The sequence below is a fragment of the Crinia signifera genome, chromosome 3 (genome assembly GCF_055691185.1).
Source record: "Crinia signifera chromosome 3, ASM5569118v1, whole genome shotgun sequence".
In the NCBI taxonomy this organism is placed as follows: domain Eukaryota; kingdom Metazoa; phylum Chordata; class Amphibia; order Anura; family Myobatrachidae; genus Crinia; species Crinia signifera.
In genome coordinates this window covers 222,539,510-222,560,072 of record NC_139219.1, presented here as the reverse complement: position 1 = coordinate 222,560,072, position 20,563 = coordinate 222,539,510, and the positions used below count along the sequence as shown (strand labels likewise).

General features: G+C 43.6%; 1 protein-coding gene across 1 annotated transcript in view; it reads left to right on the top strand.

Moving 5' to 3' along the window:
• Positions 1-20,563, top strand: part of MASP1 (MBL associated serine protease 1) — a 141,694-nt gene that overhangs the window by 110,307 nt on the left and 10,824 nt on the right. The window contains exons 11-13 of the mRNA XM_083177515.1: positions 7,375-7,515; positions 11,747-11,860; positions 14,112-14,297. Of these exons, the coding sequence (XP_083033641.1) occupies positions 7,375-7,515; positions 11,747-11,860; positions 14,112-14,297 (441 nt within the window). The remainder of the gene's footprint in view (positions 1-7,374; positions 7,516-11,746; positions 11,861-14,111; positions 14,298-20,563) is intronic.

Here is a 20,563-nt window from a genome sequence, read left to right as displayed (position 1 = left end):
AGACTTGTCGCAGCCTTGCTGTTACGATCCGCCTCTAGCGGATCGGTGTAATGTGCTATTCACATTTTCTGTGTGTAGTTTGTCTGTTTTCCCTGGGTTTATTCCAGCATGTGTGTGTGTGTGTGTGTTTTCCCGCTGGTGGCCTCCAGTGGTCAGCCTGGGCCATTGCAGCTCACTCTCAGTGGTGTGTTATTAGGACTCAGGTGTGTCTTAATTAGGCTGCTAGCTTGCAGAGCTCACCTGCAGGCAATGTGTGATTATCACCTCCTTGTGCTCACTATATGAACCCTCTGCTCTCTCACTCCCTTGCCAGTTATACTGTTCAGTTCCATACTGTTTAGTTCCACACTTTCCAGCTTCCAGTCTCCAGTCAGTCTCATGTCCAGTCTGTATCCCAGTCTTGCTGTGTTCCTGCCGGTCTGTCGTGATCCCTGGATCCTGTATTGCTGTGTTCAGTGGTGTTCCTGGTCTCTGGTGGTTAACCCTCGTCTGTCCAGTCTGTTTGATGTACCGTGTACCCAGAGTGTCATCCCCGCGATCCAGTGAACCTGTTCTGGGTTGTCCTGCAAGTCTGTGCTGCGGTGTCCCAACTTCTCGGCTGTATAAACATCTCTCAGCTAAGTTGGGGATTACACACCTGCCCATTGCTTTGTATTGTTACAGTTGCTTATTACATCTCAGTGTATTGTTACACCTGCACCCTGGATTGGCACTATTGGTACCGGTGCATTCATTTTTATTGTGTGTCATCTCCTGAGCATTGTTGCTCCCCTGGGGTTTCTGGGAGTTCCCCGTTTCTTGTGGGTATTAGTTAGCTTGTCCCCTTGCTCTCTCCTGGCCTTGGTGGGTGCGTCGTCACTCTTAAGACCAAGTGGCATCGGGGTTGGAGCTAGACTAACTGGCTCCTTCGAACGTGGCTATTATTGGCGAAGTCTAAAATACATTGGACTTCATAGAAAAAACTACATTGGCCTCAATAAAAAAGAAAATAAAACACAATGGCCCCAGACAGGAAAAATAATACACAATGGTCCCACATAAAAAAATCATAACACATTGTCCCCTACAGAAAAAATAAATAAAACACAATACAGAAAAAAAAACAGTTAGGGTTAGGCTGTGTGTGCTTGGGGGAGGGGGGGGGGGGGAGGTATCAGGTAAAGAGGGTTAGGGTTACATTGGTAGGGGGTTAGTATACCAAGCCTCTGTTCTATCTATCTATCTATCTATCTATCTATCTATCTATCTATCTATCTATCTATCTATCTATCTGTATGTATGTATGTGTATATATCTATCTTTATCTATCTACATACACATTCACACACACACACCATATTTGAGAGAGGAGCACTACATTATATGAAGAGATTAGAGTTACCGTATATGAAGAGACCAAAGGGGTACTGCATGAAAAGACCAGAGGCCAAATGTAATAGGGTGAGAGTTTCAGAAAGTGGGAGATTTTGGGTGAGTTGTCCCCTGTTTTTTAAAGCAGCAATCAATTACACTGCAAAACCAGGTTGATGTTGCCATGTAATTGATTGCTGCTTTAAAAAACAGGGGGAAACTCGCCCAAAATCTCTCAATTTCTGAAACTCTCCCCCTATTACATTTGGCCCCAGATGAGCACATTATGAAGAGGCATGAGAAGAGAAATTCAATATGAGGGGGTGTGAGGCATTTATATGAGGCACTATGTAGAGAGGCACTAGGAAGAAAAGAGAGAGCCACTATGAAAGGAAGTTAGGTACTTATATGAGGCAGACAGCAGACACTGAGGAATGCCACCCCAAAGTTAGCATGTGAATGAGGATAGTGCCATTAGGCTACAGTTAGGCTGTGGGGAGAAACAGTTAGCGTTAGGTGCTAGGAAGGGGGTTAGACTTAGGGGGAGGGTTTGGGTAAAAATTAGGGCTAAAATAATAAGCTTTCAGTGTTGAATATTTACCTGACATTTTGAGCCTGCCAATCTATTTACTGTGGTCTATCTGGAATCGACCTAATGAATTTGAGTGTTGAAAATATGGAGATGACTTTATTGTACCTTATGAATATTCAAAGTCAGACAAATTCCATTGTCTCAGACATTTACATACAAAGGGTTTCCTTTGTAGACTGTCTAGCAGACACTACTATTGGAGGTTTTTATACATTATATGTATTTGAACATCTGAGTCCATAGGTTTTGTCTGAATTTGAATTATCATAAGGTACAATAAAGACACCTCCATATCAAGTTTATGAACACTAGAAATTACTTATTTACTATGTATATCCTTAAGGTACTGTCCTTGGATCATTTTTCATGTACTGGACACAAAGTTCCTTTTTATACAAATGAGTTGTATTTCATCATGTTCTTTATCAAATTTTAACCCTGATGAAGTCTCTGTGAGACAAAACGTCTCAGGTACCTGTATAACCAGTGGTGGCTACTGCTATTGGGCTGCAGGACTGCAGCCCCTCCAGTTAAAATCACAACAACAGAGACACAGACAGCACCAGAGCTCCGATGCTTTCCCTCGGGGGGTGCGCGCTACCTCCGGAGCTCTGGTGCTGGTTGTCTGTGTCTCTGACATGCTGGTAACCTCTCTCACCAGGCTCCATGAAGCAGCAGGGCAGACACAGCAACAGCTCAACAGTGTGGGGAGGAGTTAAGCATGTAGTAGCTTCCTATTGGAAGCTGCTACTGCTCTTCATACACAGAGGTGGAAACTCCGGTACTTATGTAGTATCTGGGCGTCCGATTTAGTGATTGTATGCCTTACCTTAAGGCATACAATCAGATGCGATGCGATGCGATTCGATGCGATTTTGCATAGGATTCAATGTTAAGAAGGTCCTGTTCATTTCCCCACTATCCAAGTGGGCATAGAGTTGATTTTATATAGCGTGGCGAGCGCACCGAGCCACCGAGCCCGAAGCGTGGCGAGCGAACGCATATTTTTTAAAAAGTATTCTGTGTCCCCTCGCGGGGCTCGCTACGCTCGCCACGCTTCGGGCTCGGTGGCTCGCTACGCTCGCCACAGGTATATGTCCAACTCCATGCACACTTGGATAGTGGGGAAAGGAAAAGGACCCCTTTTTCCCATTGAATTCTATGTTAAAATGGACTCAGACCATTTTAACATTGAATCCTATGAAAAAATCTTGACCATCGCATCGCATACGATTTGGTCGCATGCGATGCGATGCGATCCGATTTCTAAATCGGACGCCCAGATACTACATAAATACCGAAACTCCTTCCCCACTTGGGCTACCAGTACATGAAGCGATGGCCGCAATAGCCTCCAGCAGGAAGCAATTCTGTGCAAATCACCAGAGCTACAGTGCTTCTATGGACTGCTGTCTGTGCAGCCCAGAAGCAATTCCTCTGCAGTGAGCATGCCCAGACATGAGTAAGTCGCTCAGGGGTGAATTTATGAAGCTTGGAGAAGTGTTATCTATCCCCATAAAGAACGTTATGAGCAAGGTGATAATGGTTCAGCCAATCAGCTACAATATGTAAATTGACAGGTAAGAGCTGATTGGCTGAACCATTATCAACTTGCTCATAACGTTCTTTATGGGGATAGATAACACTTCTCCAAGCTTCATAAATTCACCCCTCAGTGTGATGCAGCTGAAGGAAGGCATGCATTGCACCAGAGAAGTGCATGGAAGTTTATTTCAATTTTAATAATATTTATGTGTAGATCTGTATTAAGAGTAACATTTTGTGTACTTTAATTAATATTAAAGTTATTAAAAGTGTGTATTTTGCTCTGTACCTATGCATGTGTGCCTATGAGTGCATCATTTATGTACAGTAAATGCATAAAAACACTGGTACAGAGCAAATCAAACTAATAACCTGCAAATAATTAATGACCATTTGCAACGAGCAGTACCCAGGAAATTGTAGCCCCTCTTAAGTCTAAAGGTAGGAGCCGCCACTGTGTACAACTGTGAATTTGTTCAACTGAATGTGAACAATATTTGGTACTAAACACTCTTTTATGGACTTTAAATAAATTTCTTTAAGTGACATTTTATCTGTGTATTCCTGAACAGACCTACAGTACATGGGTCAAAAAACTGCAACCCTTTATTGGCGCCTGTCCTACAGAGTTGTATATTTGTTCTTGTTAGATTCCTACCAGCAGGGAATTTGTAGGACAAGTGGCAGCCTATAGACTAAATTTTAAGCTTAGCACGAAATAAGGATATTGTTTCTATCTATCTATACATACAGTACAGTACATATAATAATATATATATATATATATATATATATAAATTCCTGGAAGTTCCGCACCTATCACAGACGAGTCACCACGGTGGTGCTCACTCCAAGGATAAGATATCCAAACAATAAAGAGCAAAAAAGAGGGCACTCACCAATTGTTGAATGAATTTGAAGAAAAAACGATTTATTGATGCTTACATGACAGGGCTAACGTTTCGGTCTTACACAGACATTTGTCAAAGCCAAGCAGTATAGAGAGCAGGTCCTTCCACCATGAACACCCCTGTCAATAAGAATTTTTTTATAAGAATTGTTATTTGCAGCTGTATTCTGTATGTATTCTTATTGACTGGTATGTACACTTATATTTTCTGTATTCATTTATTGTTTGTATTATGAATTGCAGTTGTTTCAATTGTTCCACTGCCCCTGATGAATTCATGAATATGACGAAACGCGTTGGGCCTTCCATTCTGAATTGACTATACCACCAGTGTCATCGATCCAATTGTGATTTGTACATTAGCGCCCTCTGAAACCCCACTCTTTTTTCATTTCTATTCCTTGGATCTTACCTAACAGAAGATGCCTCAGAGGTGCTGCTCCATAGTCCTTGAGCGCAGAAAGGGGACCCCCCATATCTGGCTATATATATATATATATATATATATATATATATAAGGCAGGATGGCGCGGCACTCACAACACTTACAAGAATCTTTACAGATAGCCAGGTATGATCAACGTTTCAAAATTTAATTTGTCGTCAGGATCCTGACGACAAATAAAATTTTGAAACGTTGATCATACCTGGCTATCTGTAAAGATTCTTGTAAGTGTCGTGAGTGCCGCTCCATCCTGCCTGCTACATCGCATTCTCTGTGCTGCGGAGGCACCGACCACATTGCCATAAGTTGTTTGGAGTGCCGGACCCTCGCTTTCCTCTATATATATATATATATATATATATATATATATATATATATATCGGAGGGAGATGTTCTGCGTGAGCAAAAAATCAGAGTCGGCACTCTCCAGTAGTAGTATAAATCTTTAGTAAAAAGAATGCATAACAAGTGCTCCAAAAGACATCAACGTTTCATGGCCCAACCGGCCATTTCTTCAGGATATGGGCTGCGGGTAGAGGGTGTGCAGGTGCCAGGGTACGCAGAACATCTCCCTCCGATATTGACTTTGTCAGTAAGGCACCCCCACAGCTGATACCTTTCCTCCAGAGTGCCAAAGCTCTTTGTATATATATATATATATATATATATATATATATATATATATATATATATATATATATATATATATATATATATATGTATGTATGTATTTGAAAGTGTAAAGAGAAAGTGCATCATAAGTGAAAAACAATTCTTCATTACTAATAAATGCTCACATACATTAAGGCAGGCTTTCCCAACCACAATCCTCAAGGCACACCAACAGTGCAGGTTTTAGTGATATCCAGGCTTCAGCACAGATGGTTTGATCAGAATCACTCAGGTACTAATTAAGTCGCCTGATCTGAAGCCTGGATATCTACAAAACCTGCACTGTTGGTGTGCCTTGAGGACCGTGGTTGGGAATGCCTGCATTAAGGTTTCAGTAAAACAGCTTGCCAGCATCAGGTAACCAAGAATAGCATGAGTCTGCAGCGTGATCACATACTCGTGTAGTCAGCCTCAAGCCGCCATCCACCTCTAGCAGAAAACAATCAGCGCTGCGGCTAGTCCCAATAGGCCGGGTGGATGATGACGCCAGTACGCCTTCCGTATTGGCCACGCCCACTGCGTTTCGGCACAAATGGAAATCATTTGTATGAGAAACGCATTGGGCGTGGCCAATATGGAAGGCGTACTGATGTCATCCTCTTCCAGGCTGATTGGGACTAGCCGCAGCGCTAATTGTTTTCTGCTAGAGATGGATTCAGGCTTGAGGCTGACTACACGAGTATGCAAGCATGCTGCGACTCATGCGGTTACCTGATGTTGGCAAGCTGTTTTACGGAAACCTTAATGTATGTGAGCATTTCTTTTTAGCAAATACCATATATACTCGAGTATAAGCCTACTTTTTCAGCACATTTTTTATGCTGAAAAAGCCCCCCTCGGCTTATACTCGAGTGAGGGTCCCACTTGAGTCAATGGCATGTATTCAATGCAGGTGCGAGCGGCCGGCGAGGGGGTTAAACAGCGAGGATTGCTGAAAACCAGCGATCCTCGCTGTTTAACCCCCGCGCCGGCCGCTCGCACTATGCAACGTTCTGGGGAAATCCTCGCCGTCACAGGATGGCGAGAATTCCCCAAAACAGCGAGACCCGCTGCTTTTGGAGCCGCATTCGCCAATTCCCCCTCGCTCAAAAAACGGAGCGAGGGGGAATTGACAGATGTGGAGGCTGTGTTGAATGCTGTCAGGGTGAGTGGTGACCGTCGAGCAGGAAGCCCTGCTCGCTATCACCACTCGCAAACAGCATTGAATACATACCAATAGGTTTTATCAGTCTTTTGTTGTAAAATTAGGTGCCTCGGCTTATAATCTGGTCGATTTATACTCGAGTATATACGGTAATTGTTTTTCATTTGGCGCTTTCTCTTTACTCTTTCAAGCATTTTGTAATTGTACCTTGGCACAGTCCTAGACGAGAGCAAGGAATTCCATTTATTCACTACATCTGGGGGGCCCAACACTCACTACAACAAACTAACTCACCTTAACATTCAAATAATCAATTAAATAAATAATGGGGTTTTAGTTCATGAATTGATCAATGCATTTAAGCTTGCAGCCCATCGCCAAGGGACCCCATTTCACTGCAAGTACACACAAAATTTAAGGTGGCCATGCAGATACAATACAGCTACAGATCAATTGTCAGATTGGGCTGGTTGGAATAAAAACCTGGTAATGGATGTGTGACCGTTTTTGGCAGTTTTCCAGCATTTCAAAGCAAATGGTCAACTGTCATTTACTCTCATCCATTACCAGGATTTTGTTCGAACCAGCCCAATCTGACAATCGATCTGTAGGTGTATGGCCAGCTTTACACACACAAAAATTCTCTAAAATGAGGGGTCTCAAAATTTTTCAGTGATGTGTAAAACATGCAAATCTTGTTTTTCATTACTTTTCAGTGTGTGGTGTGCCACGATTTTCCAGGTCAAAGCTTGCAAGAATTTCAGGTGGGAGTAAAGCAAAGAGAGGGATTGCTCCCTGGATCTCCATGCTCTCCAGGGCTGAGAGTGGTAGTCCCTTTTGTGGAGGATCTCTGATTGGTAATTATAATCACACACATACAAATATATTTTAGAAAATAAGGGGTTAATGCAGTGTTTGATGTAGTAGAGTAGACAGACATGCGTCACACCTGACCTTGATTAGTTACCGAATGGTGATCTGCTGTCACAAAAGAGTAGTCAAGAGTCAATTAACATGAAAGTTTGGACAAAACATTTGTAACCACTGAATGTAACCAACATAAACTGGGCCATTGATAGATGCATGTTCTCTGGGAAAACTATAGGAATACTGTATTTCTCCTAAGAATAAATATAACTTTAATCATGTTTTATATGTATAGTTGCAAAAATATGCCATGCCTGGAGCAAATACTGCTCTTTTGCAATGACTGCTGCTCCTCCAGAACTACCAGCATCTTCAGGGAGTTCAACCACTACAGCCACCTCTTCTTCTTTTTCTTCTCCCACTCTGGTACCTACAGCTTTCAGGGCTTTACTTCAGTGCTTCCTTACTTTCTTTGCTGTCTACCCAGCGTCACCTCATACAGACCAATATAAGCCAGCGCTGAAGGGTAATGATGATTTGGTCATCTGGGATTGACTTGTTGTGGACATATTGGCTGGCCTACTGCCCCAATTTCAAAATGTGTACCTCATATTGGTGCTGTCTGAAACTCTTCAGGATATCACAGGACATCAGGATATTCTGACAAGGTGTTTTTATTTTATTATATTTATTTTGCACAGTTTAGGGACACAGCTGCTACTGCCTTACTCACAAAGGAATCGGTACATCTGTCAGAACAGACTTAGGTCTACAGTCATTAGGTCGACCCCGGAAGGTCGACTGGCCCCAAGGTCGACTGGCCCCAAGGTCGACAGGGTTAAAGGTCGACATGGCTCAAGGTCGACATGACTTAAGGTAGACATGGGCCAAGGTCGACATGGTTTTAGGTAGACAGTCATTAGGTCGACATGAGTTTTTCACAGTTTTTTTACCCAAATGTCGACACAGTCGACATGGACACAGTTGGAGGTGAACCACAGCCCCTCGCATCGGTCGCTACGCTCGCGATGCTTTGGGCACACTTTTTAATTCTCCCACCACGCCCTAGTGGATGGTAGGGCATGAAATACCACCTGTCGGCACATGTCGGCTCAAAAAACAGTGAAAAACTTATGTCGACCTAATGACTGTCGACCTAAAACCATGCCGACCTTGGCCCATGTCGACCTTAAGTCATGTCGACCTTGAGCCATGTTAACCTTTAACCCTGTCTACCTTGGGGCCAGTCGACCTTCCGGGGTCGACCTAATGACAGTCGACCTAAGTCTGGTCTGACAGATGACCATTTCCCCCCACAAAGCATTAGCCAACAAGGCCACATTTGATAAATAGTTAGTGTAATACAGAATGATTCTCCTGCATTGATTAGGCTTTTATTAAATAGTACTGATACAAAACTCAAGTGGAAGCACCAGTTTCTGCATAATATTTAGCAAAAAGATGATTGATAGTAGATGCCTTAGTTACAGGCTTGTCCAAACTATGGACCTCCAGCTGTTGGGAAACTACAAGTTCCATCATGCCTTGCCACAGTTTTACAATTAGGGAATGCTAAAACTATAGCAAGGCACAGGGCTGCCACTAGAAATTGTGGGGCCCGGTACTAGTTTCTAGGCCGGGCCCAAGGCCCCCTGCTGTTGGCAGGCTACCAGCCACCCCACATACATACACACACAACAGACTCTGCATACATAAATACAGTATTCTCTCGACTCTCACACACACGCACATAGATATCATACACACATACAAACCAGGGGCGTAACTATAGCACCGCAGCCCCCGCAGTCGCGGGGGGGGGGGGGGTTGTGCATGTGGGGGCGCCGGGGGGCTGCGGTGCTATAGTAATGCCCCCGCCCCCCCATCCCCCGCAGGCTTACCTGTTTGCGCGTCCCGGCTCCCCTCCTGGCTTCAACCAATTCTATGGAGACGGACCACGATAAAATGGCCGCCCCATAAAGCAGACAGTTCTCTGAAACTGCGGTATGGGGGCGGCCATTTTATTGTGGTCCATCTGCACAGAATTAATTGATGGGGGGGAGGGGGCACGGGCGGCCAGCGGGTTAGGGGGGGAGAGGCGCCCCCCCATTAACAGCGGGGGGGCGCCCCAAACCAAGCTACCCCACTGATACAAACATACACACACTACATATACATACGTACATACATACATACATACACACACAGCATACATAACACACACACAAGACACACTGCATAGATACATACATAACGCACACAGCATACATTCATACATACACCCACAGACACACAGAATATATAGATATACTGTACACACTTACTGTGTACAATGCGGCAGCAGGGAGACTGGGCCGGCCGGGTGTCCCATATCACGGATACCGGACACGCAGCATGCAGCAGTCTCGTGACTGTGCTGCTGCACTGCTCTTGGGTTGTTGTCAGTCACGTGCAGCGACTTTAGGATGCATGTGACTGCAGTGAGTGCGCAGTCACAATGTGCCGCCGCGGCTGCCGGGCTAATCAACTCGGAGCCGGGCAGCGGGCGGGGCATGGGGGCTCAAGCCGGACAGTGAAGGGGCGGCAACTGAGGAGAGTTGCCTGGGCCTCTACCCTCTGTCAGAGCGGCGGGGCCCGGGACTCAAGTACCCCCAGACCCCCCCTTTCAGCGGCCCTGGCAAGGCATGCTGGGATGTGTAGTTTCACAACAGCTGGAGGGCCACAGTTTGAACATGCCTTAGTAGATAGACTTAAGGCCCGTACACCAGGGGCGAATTTAGGGATCAGGCCGCCCCTAGGCACAACCTGATGCACACCCCCCCTATTTTCACATAATCATTGTTCAGGCTGAACTTTGATTATATATATATATATATATATATATATATATATATATATATATATAATCAAACTTCAGCCACAGCGGTACGCACCTTTTTTTTTTAAATTTCTGTAGTGCAGTGAACTCGTCTCGAGAGGCAGGGAGGGCGGGAGCCAGCAGCCGGGAGCCTGGAGCTGAGGCACACAGTCACAGTATGACGCCCACCCTGCACGCCCATTGACACAGCAGCCAATAGCGGCAGGGGGGGCAGTGACTCAGCTGAGCTCAGCATCAGCACGCTGAGCTAGCTGAACTTCCGGACCAGACGGTGACATTGCTGTGGCAGGAGACTGACTGCAGTGCAAACACACATGTGAGAGCGCAGTGGTGAGTGACAAGCGGCACCGCCGCTGATCATGACACCGGCAGCGCTGCTCATCATTTTCTAATGCCCGCTCCGCCATGCTGCTGCACTGCCGGCCATCTGATCTCAATGTTGCCCGCTGCCGCCCATACATTGTGCCGCCCCTAGGCCCGTGCCTCACGGGCCTAGTGGAAAATCCGGCCCTGCCGTACACACTGGGCGACTTTGAGCTGAAAGTTGCTTAAAACAGCAGGTTTGAGCGGCTTTCAGCTCAAAGCCGCCCAGTGTGTATGCCCCAGCTATGAGCAGCGAGCGCTGCTGCGCGCTCAGGCAACATCGCCGGGAAAGCATTTCATCTGCTGGTTATACCAGCAGATGAGCGGCTTTCAGGACGGCTTTGCAAAGCACTCCGCTATGCAACGCCGTCCTCCCCCCTTCATTGGCAACGGGCAGGGGGAAAGCCGCTCAGTGTGTATGCACTGAGCGGCTTTCCCTGCACATCATCGCTGTCCATTCACGCTGGGCATAGTCGCCCAGTGTGTATGGACCTTAAGTTTCCGTCCAGCTTTCTTGCAGCGGATAAACTATGTAAATGTAGACACAGGTCTGATAAGTATGGTTGCATGAAAGCATTAAAATGTTATTTATGAATGTGTTCCTTTCACAGTGTTATGCCATGGTACAGGGATTTATCCACTTTTACAGGGTACTACGTGAACTTATGGACCAAGATGGTGTCATCTGATAGGGTGCAAATGTAGCTCTTCTGATAGGAAAACTAGGTGATTTAATGTTACTTCTATGGACTAAGCTATGTCTACTTATGCACCTACTGTACATGCTCAAAGATGTCAACTCACTTAAGCCTGGTTCTATGTGAAACAACACTGAAGTAACAAATGCACAAAGTTAATGTAAACAGCATTTGCATGGCATAAATAGCTCATCATTTACTAACTTGGTTACTATGGTTTAAGGCAAGTTTTCCACAGAAATGCATTGGTATTAAATAAACCACAGTGTGTATATTTTCTAGGTGACAAATGGATTGTTACCGCTGCCCATTGTCTGCACCATGAATTGGAATCTGAGAATACAGATTTAACCTCTACAGACATTTTTTCTCCTTCATCATTCATAATTATATTAGGTAAGTGGCTTTTAAGAGCAAATGTTAAGGTGCCCATACACGTTACAATTATTGTATACAATATTGTATACAATATCAAATCTCATCCGATCTCGGTTTTGCGATGAAATCAGATGAGATGAGATCTAGTACAAAAAGTATGTGCAGCACATACTTTTTGTACTAGATCTCCTCTCATCTGATCTCATCGCAAAACCGAGATCGGATGAGATTCGATATTGTATACAATATTGTATACAATAATTGTAACGTGTATGGGCACCTTTAGTTCTGCACAGTAACACAGTAATACCACTTACACACTGCCTAAACTTTTTAAAAAACGTTATTTTGAAACAGTATTTAAGTACCATTCACATCAGTCAACCCGTTTAATCCCCTGAACACGTTTCAAGGCATCCAACCTATCACAGGTCTGTAATCTGTTGTTTTTACTAAATACCGTTTCAGAGCCATTCTCACTGCATAAAAAACGGCTCTAAAACGTGTAGGACTCTGCTTTTTAAACGTTTTGAAATAACGGTTATCTTTAACCGGTAAATGAACTCTGGTGCTTTCCCACTGCAGCCTTTAACGTTTTCAAAAAAACGTCAATAAACCGTTTAACAAGTGCGGTGTGAAAGGGGTATAAAATAACAGAGAGGTGTTGTCCTGTTATTCTTGATGAGACTGAACTGTGTATATCCTGCCAGAAATATAGGTAACAAATGTAGCCTAGTACTACTGTACAGTGAAATCACACAGAGGGGAACTGATACATGATAAGCTGACATCTAACAAAATGCAGAGGAGCAGTGAGTTGTCACATCTGAGTAAGGTAGAGGATTTAAGATAGTTTTGTAAGTGCCCATAAATTTGCATTAGAAAAATAGATTATTTGCACAAGAATTAAATAAGTAATGAACAAAAAAACACAATAAAAATGGAAGTGAAGCACCTCTGCTGAGCACCGACAGAGCTGGATTAGGACCACCCGGGTTGTCACAGATTATGCAGAACGCTTGGACATTACATCATTTCCAAGTGCTCCTGAGCCTGCCAATCAGCAGCTCTTAATGATTCTTTTACACTGCATTCTACACTGTAGCTTACCCATGTCGGAGCCAGGAATAAACCAGGTCATGACTCAAGGTACACAAACTGGGATGACCCTTTCAGCGGCACCGAGTGGGGTGGGGGGCGGTTGCTTTTTACCATGGCCTGGGCCTGTTGAAGGGGCCCTTGGGGGCCCAGATCCCACGGGCCCTTCCCCTTCCCTCCACCTGTTTATCCGCCCTTCTGTTGAGAGAGAATACTGACTGCTACTGCAGCCTTTCTCCTCAGCAGAGCACACACTGCTGTGTGCTAATTGGAGGGAGAGGAATCTGTAGAGGCAGCCAGTCCTCTCTCCCTACACAATTACACCTGTACCCTCACCACCTGTTGTACCTGTCACCTGTAATCCCTGTGCGGAGTGTTCATGGCCACACATACTACATACTTTACATTATTTTCAAATGAGGGGGGAGTAACCACACCCACCTTTGTTGATCACACCCATCAATACCGGGCCCAACAGAGTTGTCATGCCCCTGGTCCTTTTTACATTGTGCGAGGATCAGGGACACGCGAGCTTGATAAAGGGATGGAGAAAATGTGTTTACAGATACAATTCCCTGTTTCTGGACAATGCGCAGAGACGGGAAAGGGGGCGAGATGTACTAAGCCTTGAAAAGTGATAAAATGGAGAATGATAAACCAGAAACCAATCAGCTCCTGTTATTTTTCAAATGCAGCCTGCAACATGGCAGTTAGGAGCTGATTGGCTGGCCTTCTAGTAGTCTCCATTTTATCACTTTTCAAGCTTAATGCATCTGTCCCTTTGTTCCAATCTTGATTCAGAAGTTAAAAAGTGCTAGATAAGCAAACATGAGCACTCGTGCACATAAAGAAGCATTTCACAAAGAGTAATATCTGTAATGTGTACAGGTTATGTGGTCCACATTGGCTTACGAATCAAATGGGCGCCTCACCCCACAATCCTATACTTAGAACAGATTACTCAAATCAGTAGCAGAGACATCATCGGAAAGATGATATTCCAGCATCATGAATAGTGGAGCCCACTGCTCATGGAGATGAAGGTGTGTATTTCTTGAAACACCCCTTATAACAGGTCTAAAGCTTATGTTGTGTCAATTATTATTTTTCTGTGCTCATCTCAAATAGTGTTCCTCTGCAGTATTGTGAACTAATCTTGCACTTCCTCCAGGAAAACACAGGACATTGTTAAAGGATGACACAGAGCAGGAATTGAAAGTCAAGAACATAATTATCCACCCCGACTACAACAGCAGCACATTTCAGAATGACATTGGACTGTTGGAGCTATCAAGTAAAGCTTTCCTCAATGATTATGTGATGCCTATTTGTTTACCCGAAGAAGAAATTCAGTCAGGTATTTATCTTTTCAAATATCGGAGAAAAACAAACAAAACATTTTTGTTGTTATCGTCAACATATCTATTAGAGATGAGTGCAGTCCACTGGGTTTTGGTTTTGACTTTGCTTTCTGCTTTTCCCAAATTTCCTCGTGTGTTTTGGTATTGGTTTTTGCATGGATTTCATTATAAAGACCAGGTAAAATGATGACATTTGTACATTACTAGAAATATCATCAGTGTTCATTTAAAGTCATTAACAGTCAATCTTAGCACAACAACAAGATGTTTAGAATGGTCCAGGCTCCAGAACATGACAAGAAAGAAGAAGAAAATGGTGGCCCAGACTCCAGGGCATGGTAAGAAAACAAAATGGTGGCCCAGACTCCAGGGCATGGCAAGAAAGAGGAATAAAATGGTGGCTCAGTGCAAGACAAAAAAGAAAAGTGAAAAATTATGTCCCAGACTCTAGAGCAAGAGAAATTGACCCAACGGAAATTGAACAAAGATGCTGCAGTGAAGGTCAGCTGTGTGCAAAGGATTAAGGGCGTGATTCAGAGTTGATTTCAAAAGCAAAATCTTTCTAAAATAGGTAAAACCATGCTGCACTGCAGGTGGGTCAGATGTAAGATGTGCAGAGAGAGTTAGATTTGGGTGAGTTATTTTGTATTTGTGCAGAGTAAATACTGGCTGCGTTATTTTTACATGGCAATTTAGATTTCAGCTTAAGCACAACTCACCCAAATCTAACTCTCTCAGCTCATGTTACATTTGCCCACCTGCAATGTCCATTTGAGAGAGAATTGAATCAAGCCCTAAGTCACATGTTATCTACAGCATTCAATGGGTCTAGCTATAACTGCAACCTTTGTCAGGAATTACCAAGCATCATCACAAGCAAAAGATACATCTGTCTGTAGTCTGTATGGGAATTCATAGATCGTATCTGGCCTGAATGCACTAAGAATATGTGCCTGCTCCACTTCTATACTCACACCTCTAATGATTGTGTTGCCAGCTTTACTCCAACACAAATAACTAACTGGAACATGAAATAATGAGGACAGAATACACGGAGGCCTTTGCTGTTGTGCTGCCAGCATGCCAGCCAATACCTCCCAGACTACACCCATTGGAGGGACCAGGCATGCCAGGTGTTTTCAGCAAGGGTGTGTGACATCAGCTCAAGCCTCGATCAGCCTGTGTCTATCGCACATTTGTCGAAGGGTCAGGGGTTACGCAAAGACTGCACTGATAAAATAATTTGACAGTGAGTGAGTTGCATATGGATTTGCAGCTGGATGACGATTGGCGATATGTTTTGCAAACCGTTGGCAGACTTGCACAGGGTAGGCTTTCACTCTGTCTGGGTGGCGGCTATCTGATCGCAGGGCACTGCAAAATCATACAGCAGCGATCAGCTCTGAGTAACCCCCTTAGTTTTAAAGCGTATTTAAATGTTTAATTGTTGTTAATATTATTACATTTCAGATAACAAAAATGTTCTATAAGCCCATTATTTAAAAAATAAATAATGTAATGTTCATGGTTGTTAATGATTGATTTGTTCACTTGTTTTGTTCACAAAGGTCAACAAACATATTTGCCAAATTTAAAAAAAAAAATAGATCTGATTAAAAAGATTATAATACTAACTTTAGTATTAGTTATTAAGTAGTCTGCAGTGAGGTGAGATACTGTAATACCAATTCCTATTAGAAATTAGAATACTTTAGGCCTCTAAAGAGCACACATTGGTGGTCCAGGCTGTGCCAGCAGCAGAAATTCTATTTTTTTTTTTTTTTTACTGTATTCCATTCCCTTTCCCGATCTGCAAGTCCTCCTCGTGGGTATCCTCATCATTAAGGATTAATGATGTTTAGCTTTGCTGCTGAAATAAAAATGCTGCAGAAATGTGGGAACGCGCTCCTCACCTTACAATCCGCTCCCAAACCCTTTTCTTAAAAACAAAAGGCGCCCATAACTTATTGTGCCATACCTTAACCTTAAGTTAAACTAGCTTAACTAAAATAATTGACACGGACACAAATAATCACACGGACCAGAAATAAAGACACGGACAACCAAGTGCTAAGTTTAAAAGGACAACAATTATTTATTGTTTGGTGACCGTGTTAACTAAATTAACTAAATTTGGAGGTTGAATTTAAACTAAATTTCCCTAACTTTTAAACTAAATTGGAGGATGGCAGAAAAGACAAGTCGCTACCAAATGTCAGCCCAGTCAACTTGATCACAAAAAACTGAAAGACTCCAGGAAGGGTTCACCACCGCCTCCTACCTGCATAACCTGCATAGTGCGGGACTCACCACCCTTTAACCTGGCAGAGCAAAATGAACGCTCCCGCAGGGGAATGCCCCTTGTCCACCCGCATGGTAAGGACACACCCGCCGTCCTACAAAAAGGGGGTGCCCCACCATGACCGCTTATGTCCTTCTATGACCGCTGGCTGGTAGCGACTTCCCACCAATCTGGCTACAAAGCCAACAAAAATCACTGTGCACCAAAAGAACAGAGTCCCCAAAAATCGTATGAAAAATAAAATCAAAATCCAGGGAGGGCGGGAGGGCTTCCAAAAAGGCAAGAGGCAGAGGATCACCTGACTGACCTATTTATACCCCTAAAAAGGTATCCACCCATTGTTCCACTGATTGGCCCACCTAGCCTGTCAGCAGGACCTCACTGGACCTGCAACTTTACCCTGAGTTTCACCCTTGCATGAACTTTTACTGACACCATAAGATAGGGCTGTTATGTGGCTTCAGGCTTAGGAAGTCCTCAGCCAGTTTAAGGCTGTATGCTGCTTGTGCAAAGAAATTGGAGGGGCAAGTTGCTGACAGCAAAATCTCTATAGAGCATTAAATCACAGCAAGCAAACTAGTAAAATGACCAATATGGATTGGATTTGACCTTGGACTCTCCACCCACACCTTTAATTTTGATTAAAAAAAAAGACAAGTCATTTTAATTTACAAACCACCAGACAATTCTGTTGCAAAGTCAAAGTGTCAATAGAGAACAGCACTGAAGTTCACTGATACTAAAAATAGAGCATACCTGTACTGTACTATGTGGTTGGTGGAAAATATAACATTGGTTTAAATATCATATACAGGTTTAGTATACCTTATCCAAAATGCTTGGGACTAGAAGAATTTTGGATAAAGGATTATTCCATATTTTAGAATATTTTTAGGTACTTGTTTCCTAGCATGGCGCTGTCGGGTCCCATCGCATACCATAACTTAAGGTATGCGATGGGACCCGATTAGACCCGACCGACCCGATTTTCTGCTTTTAAAGACCTTCCCGTACAATGTATAAAATGGTGGCATCACATGCCATTACAATGGCATGCGATGCGATGCGACTGACCCGGTTTTTACATTGGACCCAATGTTAAATGGCCCCCCAGACCCGATTTTTAATTGTATACCCACCCTGATGGTTAATTATTATGTGAAATGCCCCCCCCCCTATTGTTAACGCAACGCGACGATCAACGTAAACCCAAAGCGTGGCGAGCGCAGCGAAACCGCGAGGGGCGCCGGTACGCGTCCCCCGACCTTTTCATACCCCCACTATCTATGTCGGCGTGGAGTTGATTTTATATAGTGTGGCGAGCGCAGCGAGCCACCGAGCCACCAAGCCCAAAGCGTGGCAAGCGCAGCGAGCCCCGCGAGGGGACGTGGAATACGTGTGAAGTAATGCGCTTCCCCTCGCGGGGCTCGCTGTGCTCGCCACGCTTCGGCACTATATGAATTCAACTCCACGCCGACGTGGATAGTGGGGGTATGAAAAGGTTGGAGGATGTGTACCGCCGCCCCTCGCGGGCTCGCTGCGCTCGCCACGCTTCGGGTTGGCGTTGATCGTGGCATGGCGTTAACAATGGGGGGGGGCATTTGACATAGTAATTACCCATCAGGGTGGGTATAGAATTAAAAATCGGGTCTGGGGGGGGCATTTAACATTGTAATCAGCCATCAGGGTGGCTGTACAATGGAAAATCTGGTCGAATCGTTGCATCGCATACGATTTGACCGATTTTTCCGACCCGATTTCATACAATATAAATAGGTGGTGCCGTGCTAGGAAACAAGTACCTATTTTTATATTTGCATGAGGTACAGTATCTTGAGGTATCTTACATTTATGTTGTATAAGCACATTAAACACATGAAAAACACACAAATATATTTTATTCGTGCATGAAACAAGGTTTTAAAACATGAAACAAAGTTTGTGTACAATCTCAGGTACTGAATTTTGAATGCCAAGCAATCATGTCCTTGCACATATTTAGCGCCAGTTACATATCATTTCCCCAGTAGTGCCAGTTACAGATGTAGCCAGTAGTGTCAGTTACATATAATGTCCCAGTAGTGCCAGTTACAGATGTAGCCAGTAGTGTCAGTTACATATAATGTCCCAGTAGTGCCAGTTACAGATGTAGCCAGTAGTGTCAGTTACATATAATGTCCCAGTAGTGCCAGTTACAGATGTAGCCAGTAGTGTCAGTTACATATAATGTCCCAGTAGTGCCAGTTACAGATGTAGCCAGTAGGTTTTTAGCAAAAATAAAAAATAAAAGTAAATTTGGTAGACTATGGTTTTCGGAATAAGTTGGATAATGGATATTTGGATAAGGATACTCAACCTGTATATGATCAAACCCTTTTTCTCCCTTACATACTTAACCAAAATCGATAAATGAGGTACCATTTTAAAGATTAAGTTCTCCACTTCTGACAAATGACTGACTGTTAATTTAGAAGTTAAATTGTATTGTTTGAAAATCAAAGTTAAAAATGTACTTTTGGCCCTAGAGTTTTTTTCCCTGGATGCGTCGATACGACGCGGCTAAGATGATCCGTTTTGCTCGGTTACTTCAAATGGCTACATATTAACCGGTTCTTCTTTCATCCTACTACAAACCACCAACCTCGCTATAAAATGAATGAACACAGTAATTTTATTTGCATGCAACATTTTTGCATGGGCCACCTAGTAATGACATCGATTCAATAAAAAATAGGGAATTCCCAGGGGAATCATAGAATAAAAGCCCAGGTTTTAATAGTACAGTTTTAATAAGACTACAAATGAACTAGATTTTCAGATAGAGTAGAGTCCACTGCTTGACCTTTTTACCCCAATGGAAATATTTATATTTAAAGAAAGTTATATCTTTTTTAGCCTGGGAAACAAGAAACTGCCCAACATTTTCCAAAAGCGCCAGAGTGGGAATAATAATATCCTAATTCATGGATTTGGTCATGGAGGTGTAATATGTGGCAAGCTTTTTCTGACACCTGGATGGCTCTTTGAACATCTAACAATAATTGCTGTTTGGCCAAGTCAGGATTGTCAAAATTTAAAGCTTGACCATTATCTAAAACCCTTAATTTGGGTGGATAGCGAAGGAAAAATAAAGATTATTATTATAAAGATAACGGCATATCTATGAGAACACTTTTGAGCTATTGCTGCAGAAAAATACTGAAAAACTATTATTCTATTTTATTGAACATTTAGAGATTGCAACAATAGTAATAAATATTTTTTCCTTCTCTGTAATCTAAAAATGTTGTTATCACTGGATGTTGCTATCACTGGATGTTGGGCTGGTCCTAACCAGTGTGCTCACTCAAGCTGAGGTACCGGCTCCCCTCCTGGCTTCATTCTTATGCTATGAAAAATGGACCATCACAAAATGTCCGCCCCCAAACAGCAGACAGTTTCAGAGAACTTTTATGATGGTCCGTCTCCATAGCATCAGAATGAAGCCAGAAGGGGAGCCGGGACCACCGCAGCGAATACAGGTAAAGCTGCGGGGGATGGGGGGGGGAGCATTACAATAGTCCCGCAGCCCCCTGTTGCCCACACTTACACAGTGCCTCCCCGCGACGGCGGGGGCTGCGGTGCTATTGTTACGCCACTGTCAGGACCCCTTCAGTGATGCCTTTATACTGTATATGCAAGAGCCCCCTCACGCCTTTAGAGCCCCTTAAATCATACCTATTTATGCAAGAGCTCACTGATACACCTATATGTCTTTGATCCGATGCACACAGGACCACGCATGAGATCAGGACCAATCATGTATGACACAAATGTGTCATACACTTGTGATTTGGAACGATTTCACCCAATTTCTCAGCCCAATCCATTGGAATCGGGTGAAATTGTGCAAAAACTGCATCGTTAATGGGGACCTAATGGTGTGTACATACGGTGAGATTCAGGCAAATGGACAATTTT